Raw genomic sequence first — 14,690 nt, forward strand, 5'->3', positions numbered from 1 at the left:
TTTTGATTGCAGAATCTATAAAACGATGTTAAATTACTGAGCTTGTGACTCACAGTTAAGGTGTCAGAGTTGTTGTCTAACCACAGACTGAATGCTGCTGGACTTTACTTCATTTTTCCTGGTCAGTACAAAACCTCAAACAGCAAAAAGTTGGTTTTCTATCAAACAAACAGGGAAGTTTCTAAATCTCATTTAACAATACAATACAATAGTGGATTATTGATCCAAAACAAGCAGGAGTAAATTTCTGCAAAAAACTCAAATCATGAGGTTACATTTTTAAAAAATTCTAGAAAAAAACAAGAAAACTTCTGAGAAAACACTGAATTTTCTGAAAAAAACTCAGAAAAAAACTCAATTCTTTAAATGATTCTGTGTTAATTTAGACCTGAGGGTGAACAGTAACAGTCTGGGTTTCTAATCTAAAGCGACGGCGTTGACCTAGATGTTTTTAGAGACGTGACTTTGAAAAAATGATTTGTGATTTGTAACAAGTGGCCATCTTGTTCATTTTAATCCCATATTGAGTATTAAATAAGAAAGGTGGCTCTGAAGCCTCTTCCCTGTGCCACATCTTGAATTCACAGCTTGAATTCACACTGACCCATTTTCACTGCATCAAAACATCCACAGAAACCTCTTTAATCCTGCTCAAACTTACTTCTATTATTTACTAAAATAGACACAAATCAAACCACTTTCTTACCTTTATAGTCATTTTTTGATTCAGATTTCTCAACAGCTACATGTTTTTGCTTCATCCTGCTCCTCCACTGTGGTGCTAAAACCATATTAGCGTTTAGGGGGAAGAAAAAACTACTGAAAATGTTGTCTTCTGTTTGTCCTGCTTTTAAAACCTTTCTTTTAGATGCCTCCTTCCAGCTTTTTCATCACTGAAAATATAAATTCTGAGTTTTATTTTGTGATGTTGGGAATGCACAGGTGTTGGTTTTATGCTGCAGTTTGCATGTGGACGCTGTCCTTGGGTTTTGTTTGGAACAATACTGTGGAGAAACGACTCCCACCCTCAGCGTTGTGGAAGACAGAGCAAACTGATGTTTACATTAATCAGTTCAGACACTCGTTTTCAGTCTGGCTGAATGTGAACAGAATTAACCGCCCAGAGCAGCCATTTGGATAACTTCATTAGGGATTTGCATCTTGCAGACTCATCCTACATATTCATTCACACTCGCTGGTCACAAGTGAGAGGATGTGGACGGGTCAGAGCAAACACAAAACACACGCAGAGTCTTTACTTACAGAAAATGCTCACAAAAACAATTAAGTCAAATAAAAACACATTTTCTTGTTTAAACTCTGATAACTGGTGGCAGCAAAATCACTGAAAACTCCTGAAAAAGTGGGAACTACTGGCTAGAAAGCTAGTTGCGCTAATCCTGCAGCACTAATCATAAACAGTGTTCCGCTAAAGCGCTAAACCAAGCTAATGGTAAAGTGCTAACTCCAATTCAAATTATATCAGCTCTTGAACGGCTAAAACTTTCAAGTACCAATTTAATTTTGACATGATAATTTGTTCTACGATCAGTCATTCAAAGAAAATAAAAAAACGTGAAATATTTAATTATGGGACTAAAGTCATAATATTACAAGAATAGTCATAATAATGCAAGAAAAAAGTCACAATATTTGGAAAATAAAGTAATTTATTGTGAAATAATATTAGAAAAATGTAATAATATTACGAGAATAAAGTCATAATAATTTGAGAGTAGAGTTGAAATAATACGATAATAAAGTTATCGAAAAAGAAGCGAACGTGAAGAGAGGAAACCATTTTCACGCCCTTCAAAATAAGAGCATGCATATAAACGTCTAATAACTTAAAGATTTTTCACAGTCGATAAATAAAACTTCAACACAGATGCTAAACTTTATTCAACTGAAAGTTTACAAAATATTAAAGTAAATTAGACCTGTAGCATTCATCTTGAAAAAAAAAAATTATTTCGGAGAAGCTAAATGTGCGAAGTTAGCATAAATGCTAATAAAAACAATAGCTCTGCGATTAACGCAGGCTGCTGGTACAAACAACAAAAACATCTAAGACACTGAGAGGAGGTGATTTGAGCATCTGGTGGTTACTTCTCTCTGACTGAGGCGTGTCCAGCTTGGCAGAGAGCCGAAAACACGGCGGGAATTTCTCATGTTTGCTGATCTGGGAACAGCTTGGACTCTCTGGAAGACCTGCAGGAAGCAGCCAGGATGACAAAGACATCTGGGACGCTTTGATTAGCCTGCTGACGCCGCGCAGGGACTCAAGGGAAATATGATGCATGCGAACACAACCTGCAAGTTGAGTAAAATATGGACGGAATAAAAACTCAAATGGAAAGGCTGTAAAGTCTCAGCACATATCCATGTTTTCCTAGAGAATGTGTGGCTGGAATAGAGCTGAGGGAAAACAGAAACTACATTCTCTACTGAGATCATTAATATTTAAAAATAATGTTTTCCCTGCTTAATTAAGTGTCCTGCTGGTGTGTGCATTTCAGAAATGAATATTTCCCAGTTTAGTAATCCTCTGCTCTGCAGTCCTAATCTGTTTGATCCACTCAGATTTTCACTTCTTGCTGTTTCCTGAGTTCAGAAGAAAAATACCCTGTGTACTAAACTAATCAAGAAAATTAAAACGTTTTAAACTGAATTGGAGCATGGAGGATCCGACAGTGACTGAGGGAGACTAACCAAGTCATAACTGATGAAAAGGTGATTATTGACATGGGGCTCAGGTGAGAAAATCACAAAACAAGATTGTGAATCATCCATGACACTGTGACAGAAGTTAGGATTACAGCCATACTAAAAAAAGTACAATTATGAGAATAAAGGTAGAATATTATGAGAATAAAACTATACGAGAATAGAGTCATATTATGAGAAGAAAGTCGTAACAACATGAAAATGTATATAAAATGGGAAAAAGTTGTAATATTAGGAATATAAAGTCATGTTATGACATTAAAGACAACAAAATGAGAATAAAGTGTTACTGTTACAAGAATAAAATTGTAACAAAGCAAGAATAAATTAATAAACAGTAATATTACAAAAAGGAAGTCATACCAGAATAAAGACGTAAAAATATAAGACTAAAGTCATAATATTAAGAGAATAAAGTTGTAATATTACTTTCATATTCTCAAAGTTTATTAAACGTGCAAAGTTACAAGTAAAATTACAGCAATAAACGTTCAGTGGACTGGATAGAAGTATAGCATTATGATTTATTCCAATAATTTTGTTTTTGTTATTTTCTGTTGGTGGCCTTAACTAAAACAAAATTATCAAAATAAAACAAAATTCTTAACGCTTCCTTTAGTAATATAACTGCAACCTCTTAGACAAACTTGTCTTTTTATCTTTTGGTAAAGTTTCACTAGCAGATTATTTCACTAGTAACTGAATATTCTGCCCATGTTAGAAGTGAAATAATCTACAAGTGAGACGAGAACTACTGACTTAAAACAAGCTCCTATATCGTGCTGAAAGTCTTTGTCTTATTCCAAGTGTAATAAGTTATTTGCAGTGGAAACCAGAGTCCAGGAGGAACTGGTGACTTTACACAATAACAGTAGCACCAATTTATTCCTCCATCTTGGCTCTGCTGACTCTGACGTGGCGTTCAGCTCCGGTAGAGTTTGAGATTTTACCACATATTTTTAAACCTGCACAGTTTCAGTTCTGTTTGTTTGAACGCAACAAATAAATTTCATGCTGTGATTCTTACTGACTTGTGTCCTCACCGCCTGAGGCGCGACTTTTCACCTGGTAACCATGTGAAATGAGCGTAAACGAAGGTTAGCAGGAGGGCGGCTGCAGGAGGCCAGGCGGTCAGGTTACATCCAGTCTCACTTCAGTTTAACGTCATTTTTAACTTCTTCTATGGAGTCAGTTTTTTAAAACCATACACTTTCACAAAATCTACTGAATAATTCATATTCAAGCTCTCTCTGTGTAGCCAGCAGGAAGGTTCCCGCCTCCAGTCATTATTTTAGTTTAACTCACAGCACAAAGTAATTAAAGGTTTTTCCAACAATCTTTATCAGATTACCTGGAGTCTGTGATAAATTCAACTCTCTGTCCTCCAGTTTAACTCAGCTTTATATCAACCTGCTCAGAGCTCAGCGGGGGGTATCGACTTCTCTGGCTGCTGAGTTTAACTGTCAGAGGAAATGATGTGTTTGTGTTCAACCTGAAAAAACAAAAACTAACAAGATTCCTGTTTTTTCTGCCAGAAAAGTCCAAAGACAGCTGATCAAGACTGTCCAAACTAAATATTTAGTCAGGTTGCTAACTAAATATTTAATTTGAAGCTAGATATTTAGCTTACTTTATTTGCAGCATTTTTACCGGTTTACTTAATTAGTTAGTGTGAAGCTAAATATCTAGCTTTAATCTAGTGATTAATAAAAGATCACATTTAACATCATTTATTAGCTCAAATATCGTAAAAATTCTTTACAAATATTTATAAATCAGCACCACAAAATCTGTGATGATTGCAGAAAACCACAAAAACGATCCTGGACGGACTGATTAGTGTGAAAAGATGTTCAATATTGTGTTATTTTAAGAATTATTGAATGCTGAAACACCTATATATTGATATTTTAACAACTGGATTGTTTTTTATCGGTACGTTCTGGAGCAACAGGCCCTTTATGAACATTCAGGTTTTGATTTTGCCCAAAATGGAAATGAGTTTGATGCCCTGATATCTGGGATAAAAACAAGAGAATCATGGACTATTTTGAATGTAAACAAGAATAAAGAGTGAGATATTTGGTGGAGGAATGATGTCAAACCACCAGCAAATGAAGACTCTGTGATGTCACTGTCACAGGCTGTGATGTCATCAACTGCAGAATTGTACGCAACACAAATCTGCATATTTGTCATTGCTTGCAATATCCCTGACCAGTTCAGACGTTCGCAAAGCCCTTTAGAGAAGTTTACAGATCGACGATTTTAGTGTTCGAATTTCAGAGAAAATGTCTCATTATTCACAGAGATTCAACAGTGGGACGATGGGATCCCACTGGAGACGGGGAGGCCAGCAAAACCCCCCAGGCAGGTTCCCTCCTGCACACCCGAATGTCTTCCACGGGGAAATCGAGAGACTCAACTACCTCCTGGAAATGGAGAGAGCAGGAAGGGACCAAAAACTGTCCCACCTGGAGGCCGAACTGGAAGAAACAAAACTCCAGTTAAAGAAACAGAAAGCTCTCAAAGAAACTTTCATCAACCAGGCCAAAGATGCAAAGAGGGAACTAGAGAGATTAGAGAAGTTCAGTGACCCAGCAGTCCTTAACGCTGCGGTCACTGCTTCCAAGGTTCACAGCGAAGTGAAACACATGAACAAGAAGTCCTTACAACAAGACTTTGAGGAGTTGAAGGTGGCCCACCTCCTCAGCCGGGAAGCTTTTGTAGCTGAAATTCAGGCTGAGAGGAAGAAAAGTGCGGCGCTGCAAGAACAACTGAACCAACTCCAGACTTCCTTCGAGGAGCTGAGCTCCAAGCATGAAGCCGACGATGCTCTGCTGAGGAAGGAGGAAGAGAGACAAAAGATTCATGAAGAGAGGCTTCAGGAGGAACAACAACTGCTGGAAAACCTGAGAGCCGAAAAAGACAAAATGTTTCAGGAAATGTCCCAAAAGATCGAGTTCCTGCAAGACAGTGAGAAACATCTGCAAGAAGAACTGGTTCAGCTCAGACGTTCATACGAGAAACTGAACGATAAATATGAAAGAGACGTTTCTACACTAAAGCAAAACGCTGAAAGATATCAGGAGGAACTGAGAGATGAGAAAGACACCAACACTGAAAGAGAGAAAGAGAACCTGCAGCTGATCAAAGACCTGAGAGCTGAGAAGGAGGAGCTCTCCCAGAAACTGTCAGGAGAAATCACCATCCGGCAGAAGAGGGAGAAGCTGATGCTCCATGAAGTGGATCAAGTTCACGATTCATACGAGGAGCTAAAATGTAAATATGAGAAAGACATCATGGAAATACAGCAGCAGGTCGAGACATACGAGATGAAGATGAAGCAGGAGGAAATCGCTCGTTCAAATAGAGAACAGAAAGAAAATATTATCCAGGAGAGAAAACTTTCTGCGATGCAACAACTCCAAAAACTTCAACAACAGATAAAGGAGGAAAGAAAAGTTCACCTGAAGAAAAGAGAGGAGGACAAGATTCTTCTGGACAAACTGAGAGCAGAGAAGGAGGAGCTCCTCCAAAACTTGTCAGAAGAAATCACCATCCTGCAAAACAGAGAGAAGCAGAACCTCCAAGAACTGGATCAGGTTCAGGTTTCACACCAGGAACTAAAATCTAAGTTCGAAACAGAAATCATGAATTTACAGCTTGAGGTTGAAACTCACCAGCAGCAGTTAAAGGAGGAGATAAAAAATCACCAGGATAAAACAGAGAAGGACAAGGAGCTTCTGGACACCATGAGAGCTGAATATTTCATCCTCCAGGAAAACAAGACAACTGAGATCAAATTCCTGCAGGAGAAGGAAAGGAGCATCCAGGCTGAGCTGGACGAGGTAAACAGTTTGTACCAGGATCTAAACTGTCGCTATGAAACTGATGTCACTGCAATAAAACACCAAGCAGATCAATACCAGCAGGAGATCAGTTTTCTGAAAAATGATCTAGAAACAGCAAGAAAGGATTTAATGCTGGCCGACAGTCTGAGAGCTGAAGAGATGGAGGAAAACTCTGGGAACCAAGAACACCTGGTTAAAGTGTCCAGTCCAGAGGTTTCTTCTGAGGTTGAACTTTCAGGAGAACCTTTATCTGGTTGTTCCTCTGAATCCTCAGAAGAGACCAAGATCTCCTCAGAAACTGTCCTGGAGGATCTGGAACATCCAGACACCGAAACAATGAAGGATGGCAAAAAGAAAAAATCCAGAATTTCATTCTGGAAGAAAGTTCGAAACACTCTGCGGTGGAAGAAGCCGAAAAATAAACAGAACAGTGAAGAACAACAAGAACAAGCCTGAAGGTCTTGATTGTGATATTTAGAGGAGGAGAAAGACGTGCAGGAGTCGAACCGAGGACTGGAATCGAACGTGTGGAGTTTTTATCCTCTGTGAACGAAGCGCCATGATGCTCCGTCAGGACCAGATTTAAAACGTTTTACCACTTTGACAAACTAGAAAATAGATCCCTTCCCAACCCAATTAGAAAAAAGGTGGGCAGCACGGTGGTGCAGCGGTTAGCGCTGCGCCTTCACAGAGACCATCTGTGTGGAGTTTGCATGATCTCCCCGTGTTTGCGTGGGTTTTCTCCGGGTGCTCCGGTTTCCCCCACATCTCCTAAAACATGTCGGTCAGGTCAGTTGGTCGCTGCAAATCGACCCAAACAATTTAAGAAAATCCAAACGATAAAGTTCAGTTTTATTGTTAAACTGGTCAGATTAACTGGTCAGATTAACTGGTCAGATTAACTGGTCAGTTTTATTGTTAAACTGGTCAGATTAACTGGTCAGATTAACTGGTCAGATTAACTGGTCAGTTTTATTGTTAAACTGGTCAGATTAACTGGTCAGTTTTATTGTTAAACTGGTCAGATTAACTGGTCAGTTTTATTGTTAAACTGGTCAGATTAACTGGTCAGTTTTATTGTTAAACTGGTCAGATTAACTGGTCAGTTTTATTGTTAAACTGGTCAGATTAACTGGTCAGATTAACTGAATTAGTCGTTTGTTGCCCTTTTCCCTTCACTGGTTTACAGCAACAACACTGGGCTCAATATTTATAGCAACGTATTGATTTAAGAGTTAAAATGTTTTAATTTAATAATAATAATGATTTCTGTTTATTTTCTCTGTACTTGTGCTGTTATGGTTTGACCTTTGACCTTTTCTACACACTTTTTATATTAAATTGCACTGAATTGTAGCTCATTAAACTGTTTAAATCTGTATTTTAAAAAGATTATAAAAAGGATCATGCAGTGGCTGTTTTAGTGTGACTGTGGCTCAGCGGGTAGAGTGGTCGTCTTGTGACCAGAAGGTTGCAAGTTCGATTCCAGCTTCCTCAGCCACATGTTGCGCTGCCCCAGGGCACTTAGTGACAAGTTGCCCCCCGACCTGCATGTGAATGTGACTGTAGTGTGAAGCTCTTTGAGTGTCAACATGACCAGCAAGGATCAACACAAGTTCAGTTCATTCTCCTGTTTTTATTTGATAAATCCTGTTTTTGGTTTTATAACAAACATTAAAAAGCTGATTTAACAGGTTTGGATTTCTTCAGGTTCCAGGATGTTAATTGAAGATTAGAGTTTAATCTGATCATAATTTAATATTCTGGACCACGAAGAAGATCAAACTTGTTTTATCTGGTTTGTTTGTTGTAAGAAAAAAACGTTTTTATCAAAAATAACAGTTACTGTGATCTTTCTGTTAGTCTTTATTTATAAATACAGAGTCAAGATAAAATAAGAAACTTAACAAAAAAGTGCAATTTAACATGAAAAAACTGTAAAAAAGGTAAAAAGAAGAAGAATCAATGAAAGCATGAAAACAGAGAATTTAATCAGAAATCGATTCTTAGATCAATACTTTGTAATAAATATAAAGCTTTTATGTTGTCTGCTTGTATAAAAGAGAAGGAAAAGGGGCTAAGAAATGCCTAATTCAGTTATTTTTTAACCAGATTTATAGTAAAACTGTAACTGATGTTTTGATTAGGACGTTACTTCTAGGTTTTGTTTGTCAACCTGGTTCAATTCCCAGTCCTGGGGAATCGGCTGCACGTCGTTTCCTTCTCTCTCCTCCCAACTTCCTGTTCAGCTTGTTAAATAACGGCCTAAAAAACTTTATTAGAGCCTAAAAATCTTTTCTAAAAAACTGAAAAGATTCATTTCACCTCACAGCTGGACCAAAGGTCAGAATCTGTTTCCTCATCTTAACAAACAACTTTCTTCCTCTCTCTCTCATTTTCTCTCTTTCTTACATAATTAACAGGTTACTTCATATTTACACACACACACACACACACACACGCACGCACACACACACACACACACACACACACACACACACACACACACACACACACACACGCACACACACACACACACACACACACACACACACACACCCACACACACACACACACACACACACCCCCTCCATGGGCTGCCACCTTATCGTGGTGGGGGGGTTTGAGTGTCCCAGTGATCCTAGGAGTCTTGCTGTGGGGGCTTCATGCCTCTGGTTGGGCCCCCCAGTGCAGACGGGTCCAAGGTGAGGAATGTTGAAGGAAGAAATTTACTAAGTTAGCTTAATTTGGAAAAAGCTTGGCTCTCTATTTCTTCCTATTTCCCGGGTCCTTCCAGCGAGGAGTGTGTGCCAATCAGGAGCAACATGCGTGATGACGTCACAGAGTTACAACGTTTAATCCAATAGAAAACCACAAAGAAGTAACACACAAGCTGCAAAGCAGCCAAGATACAGACTTATTACCTTAGACAGACAAAAATATAAAGCAAAGACGCGTCTTTGGAGAAAGCTGATGATGCAAAAAGCAAAAACAGGTCAGCTGTCTGACTTATTTTCACTGCGTTCGATTTCTTATAGTAAAGGCGTTCCTCTCCTTGTTAATGTATTCAATCAAGGCGTAGCTCTGTATGACCAATTAGAAGTTACCTTGGAGGCTCATAAAAACTTAGAGCCTCCCTAATTTACGCAAAAGATCAAAGGCCATTTGGTTTCCGAGAGGACAAAGGAGCAGGGGCAGCTGCGTCCTGGTCTCCTGGGGTCTAAGGCCATTTGGGCAAATAAAAGCATAAAACAAGACTTCACAGATACCTGTGAAATTCGGAGTGTCTCCTTCACAAAGTTACGCTCAGTCAAAGATTATCTTCACACACCTAATTCTGGTCTACAGCATTCAGCATTTTCCAAAGATTTAAGTCCTTGCTTTATCACATAAAATCAACAGCACAAAATGAGGTACAATTCCTTTTCTAACCTATAAAACATAACAACCAAACAATTTTCTAATACTAAACAACACATTTTCATTGAAACACTTTCCATTTGATTCAGATATTGTCATAGACAGTACAATTTTCAAATACATTCAGCATTCACCATTCTAAACTTAGATAATACACTTTGGTTAAAAACTTGCTATTAATACTTAGAAAAATGTTAATGATCTCAACATTCTATGTTGTATTTTAGTTTAAACCCTGCCAGATGTGGTTCTAAAAAACCTTTGATGTTCTGTGAACGATACAGGCTTCTGCCCTGCAATAGATGCTAATTTCGTGGCTTCCTGAGCCCTGATAACAATACTAAAAGATCTCCTTTGATCTGCATCTAGTTCCTGACCTTTGACATTTACCCTGCTGGGTAATTTAACTGTAAATTCTTCACACAATATCTGTTTAAAACAAAGAAATTCATACAACATAGAATGTTCAAGATACCTTTTACACATGACATCAGATTAACTGTTTAAAGCATTAGAAATAATCATTTTTCTTTACAGGAACCAGACCAAGTGCAGCCCAAAGATCCTGATGATGAAAACGACCATTGGAAACAGTGGTTCTGCTGGCCCCTACATGAGGCCCCACCCTGGAGCCAGGCCTGGGGGGGGGGGGACGTTGGGGAGCCCCTGGTGGCCGGGCTTTAACCCACAGAACCCGAAAAGAGCTGATGGGTTCTGGCCAGAAAGACTCGGACTCACTGCAGTGCATGGTTCTGGTTCTGGATCCAGTCTCCTTGAAAGGGGTTGGATGTTCTGGAGTTGCCCCTTGTGAGAGGCGCTGGGCAGGAGTGGGCTGACTTGTTGCCCCCCGTCTTGGTGCCTGTATGTTGGCGTGAACAAGAGGAGCCTCTCCCTCTACCGATGGGTTTGGGTCGGGTTCTGACTGTTTACCAGCCTTTTTTAAGTCCTGGAGGGGGTACTGGAGAATCCCCCTCCTGGGAAACTGCCTTGTTATACTGGGGGGTTTTTCTCTGCAGGGTCTCTGGGCTCCTTTGAGAAATCCAGGAGTCACTGATGTTGATACATTTATCCAGGGTTTCCCCCAGAGCATTATAACCACCTGACCTCCTACATGGAGGCAGGAGTCCAGATTAAACCTCCTACATGGAGGCAGGAGTCCAGATTAAACCTCCTACATGGAGGCAGGAGTGCAGATTAAACCTCCTACATGGAGGTAGGAGTCCAGATTAAACCTCCTACATGGAGGCAGGAGTCCAGATTAAACCTCCTACATGGAGGCAGGAGTCCAGATTAAACCTCCTACATGGAGGCAGGAGTCCAGATTAAACCTCCTACATGGAGGCAGGAGTCCAGATTAAACCTCCTACATGGAGGTAGGAGTCCAGATTAAACCTCCTACATGGAGGTAGGAGTCCAGATTAAACCTCCTACATGGAGGTAGGAGTCCAGATTAAACCTCCTACATGGAGGTAGGAGTCCAGATTAAACCTCCTACATGGAGGTAGGAGTCCAGATTAAACCCACCGTGTTGCTCTGCTGTGCAGCTCCATGTGAACTGCAGGTATAACATGTAGTTGTGCTTGAAGAGGAGCGTTGAGTGAGCGGTGAGAAGGATTTCTCTTGGTGAACCAAAAATTATGTGGCATTTCCCTCTGAACACGCTGCCCAGCGTGGCTCTGTGTCTGCACTGTAAAACAGGGTCACCAACATGGGGCCCGCGGGCCCCCGGTGGCCCGAGGGGACCTTGTCAGTCACCCTCAAGTTCTATAGAGAGCACTGCCAAAGAAATTATTTAATTTAATCTTTTTACATTGAATTAACATTTGTTTATATTTAGAGTTTGAAAAAAGGAAATGATAAAAACTTTTAAAATAAATAGCTTTTTGTGTAAAACTCTTTCCGACCATAAAAGTTCAGAACTTCGCAGACGCCTGCAGGATTTTATCGGAGGGCAGCAGCGCCTGTACAGACTCTGTGAACCTTGAGATCTTCCTTTAAGTAAAAAATGAAAATAATAATTTCTGGAGTTTTTATTATTTAATCTTCTTTACTATTAACAAAATTGTGGTGGAAAAAAAAAATCTTTTGTGCCAAAACATCACAACAGTACAAGATGCGCTGCGTACAAGCGTGAGAGTGAGCACCCAGAGCCCAAATCTTATTAGTCACTTTACTTTTGTTTATTTGCTGGCTTGGCGCTTTTTCTGATAAAAATGAATGACAGGAGTTTGATCCTCTCGTAGTTCTAAGAGCCGTTTGGATCCTGGCGGAGCTTTTTACCGTGTCGGTTCTGGCGGGTCGTCAGCTGTTCAGTTTGTGAAACCACAGAAAGGCTAATAAACCGGCGACCCGCCAGAACCGCGCACTGTAAAAAGCTCAGGTGGGATCTTAGTACTACGGGAGGTTCAAACTTCACTCATTCATGTTTATCTTACAGAAAAAACGCCAACATGTGAAATAAACAAAAGCAAACTGACCAATCAGATTTGGGCTTTGTGCCCCACCTCACCCCTCTCAGACTGAGAAACATGGAGAGCGTTGCAGTTCACTGGTCCTCAGTTGAACGCAGCTGAACACGTGGTGCTGAAGCGGCTAGCTCACTTAGCTTATGTCAAAACTCGTCAGGACTACTTGGTCTAGTTCCTCTGGTCCCGTCCCTCTTGCGGCAACCAAGCTCCTCCAAGTCTCCCGAATTTCCTCCTCCTCCGTACTTTTGTCTAGTTTTTAACTCCTTTGAGAGTTTTCTTCACTTCTTGTCCGTTGTCTCACCCTCCGTTCTCTACCGTCACGGTTCTGCTGTCCTTCTTCCTCCTCCTCTCTCAACCAATCACGAGTCACGCACCGGACGGACTGTCTGAGCTGTTCGTGCTGATCGTTCCGTTGCTATGGTAATTAATTGTCTGCCATCAACTGGCAGCTGTGATAACTCATCCAGTCTGTCCCCATACACAACAATGGAGCAGCTGGTGAGGTCCTTAATGCAAAAAACGTTTTTGCTTTTTTGTCGCCATGTTAACTCAGAATCCCACCAGAAGTAAAAGCTCCAATGCCGGGATCAAGCTGCACGTTTTGATATCACTTTTGTAGGGGTGCATTCAGCAGTTCGAGCCGCATTAACGGTAACAGGTGCATAACAACAGGTTCTCTCAATGACTTACTAGGGCTTTACGGAGAAAAATAAAATTAAGAGATTGAACACGTGAGAATAAAGTTATAATAATCAGAAAAATTATAACAATGCAAGAATAAAGCTACAACTTAATTCTCATAATTTTATTTTTTGAAAATTTCAGAGTTTGAGAAGTCAAAAATTTGCAAGAAAAAACTCTGAGATTTTGAGATTAATCCTAGAAATTTGCTACAAATTATATGTTGAAAATTTTAGACCTTTGAAACTCAGAAATTTCTTTATCTTTCAGTAAATTTGTGAGATTAATCTAAAAATGTCAGCTTTTTTTTAAAAAAAACATTTTTGACTTCTTTATCTCAGGAGTTTCTTTATTCTTTATAGAACATTTCTTGTTTTTTCTTGCAAATTTTCGATTGTTGAAGCTAAGAATTTATCTTGTTTTTTCCAGTAAATTTCTGAGCTTAATCTCAAAAACACCAGCTGTTTGTAAGAACTTTTTCACTCTAGAAGCTCAGAAACCTTTTTTGATTCTACTAGTAAAATTGGGGAATTAATGTAAGACTTCAGATTTATTTTCAAGTCAATTTTTGACTCTTGGAGCTCAGAAATGTTCTTTTTTTCTTGAAACTTTTTGAGATTAATCAGTTTTTTTGGGTGGAAATGTACTCTGTTTCTCTCAGTGCACCGTCTTACTCTTCTTATACTTTCTGTTTTTTTCTAAACTGTACATCTGATCTTTATGCCTCATGATTTAAACCTGAATAATTTCTGGTGTTCCCTCGTATTCCAGCTCGTACTCCAACATCTGAGCGGTGAATTATTCTGTTTGCAGCGGCTGCCTGGCGCTGGTCCAGCCGCCGCTGTGAAGAATTGCATCAGTGGGAGGACAGAGCCCCGGGCCGGGCTGCGTGGTTCCACCTGGCAGCAGAAGAGTCGTGGTGCTCCTCGTTGTGGTCTTTCAACCTGACGAGCTGCCAGCTTTGGAAAACATTCGGGCTCCTGGTGAGACGCCAGAGCCTCCACGGCTGAAAACATCTCCATTTAAAACTCACTGTTAGAAAATAAAAGACCAGAAATGATTTTCCCGTTTATTTGATGGATTAAAATATCCAGAAAATATTGAAGAGGAAATAATCTCTATTTTAAAATATAAAAAAACCTTTATATTTATTTATTTTATTAACTATCCTGACAATAAGATAATGAAAGAGAAATTTTTAAAGTAGTTTTAAATGTTTGTGAGCTGGACTAGAAGAAAAACCTCCAACGGAAAATGCTTCTAATCAGATTTATATTTTGCTAGTAGCAGCGCTAATATCATGTTTAGCGCTTTTGCTTTGTTTGTTTTGAAAGATTTGATATTTTTGCAGTGTAAAATAGTTCCCAGTTCCTTCTGAGTAACAACATGCAATCTTAAAAAAATATGGAAAGTTTCAATTAAATAACACTTTAAAAAAGAAGTAGAATCCAAAGAAAAGAGGGAGGCAGTTATTTGTAAAACTTGGCGGTGCTTAGCAACCAGTATATATTTATATTTATATTTATATTTATCGCTGTCT

General features: G+C 39.4%; 1 protein-coding gene across 1 annotated transcript; it reads left to right on the forward strand.

Moving 5' to 3' along the window:
* The first annotated feature begins 5,054 nt into the window (after positions 1–5,054).
* On the forward strand, positions 5,055–7,037 carry LOC122820320 (putative golgin subfamily A member 6-like protein 3). Its single transcript, XM_044097653.1, has one exon. It carries the CDS (start codon positions 5,055–5,057, stop codon positions 7,035–7,037), a length of 1,983 nt encoding a protein of 660 aa, XP_043953588.1.
* Positions 7,038–14,690: the final 7,653 nt, after the last annotated feature.

This window comes from Gambusia affinis, linkage group LG02 (genome assembly GCF_019740435.1).
Source record: "Gambusia affinis linkage group LG02, SWU_Gaff_1.0, whole genome shotgun sequence".
In the NCBI taxonomy this organism is placed as follows: Eukaryota; Metazoa; Chordata; class Actinopteri; order Cyprinodontiformes; family Poeciliidae; genus Gambusia; species Gambusia affinis.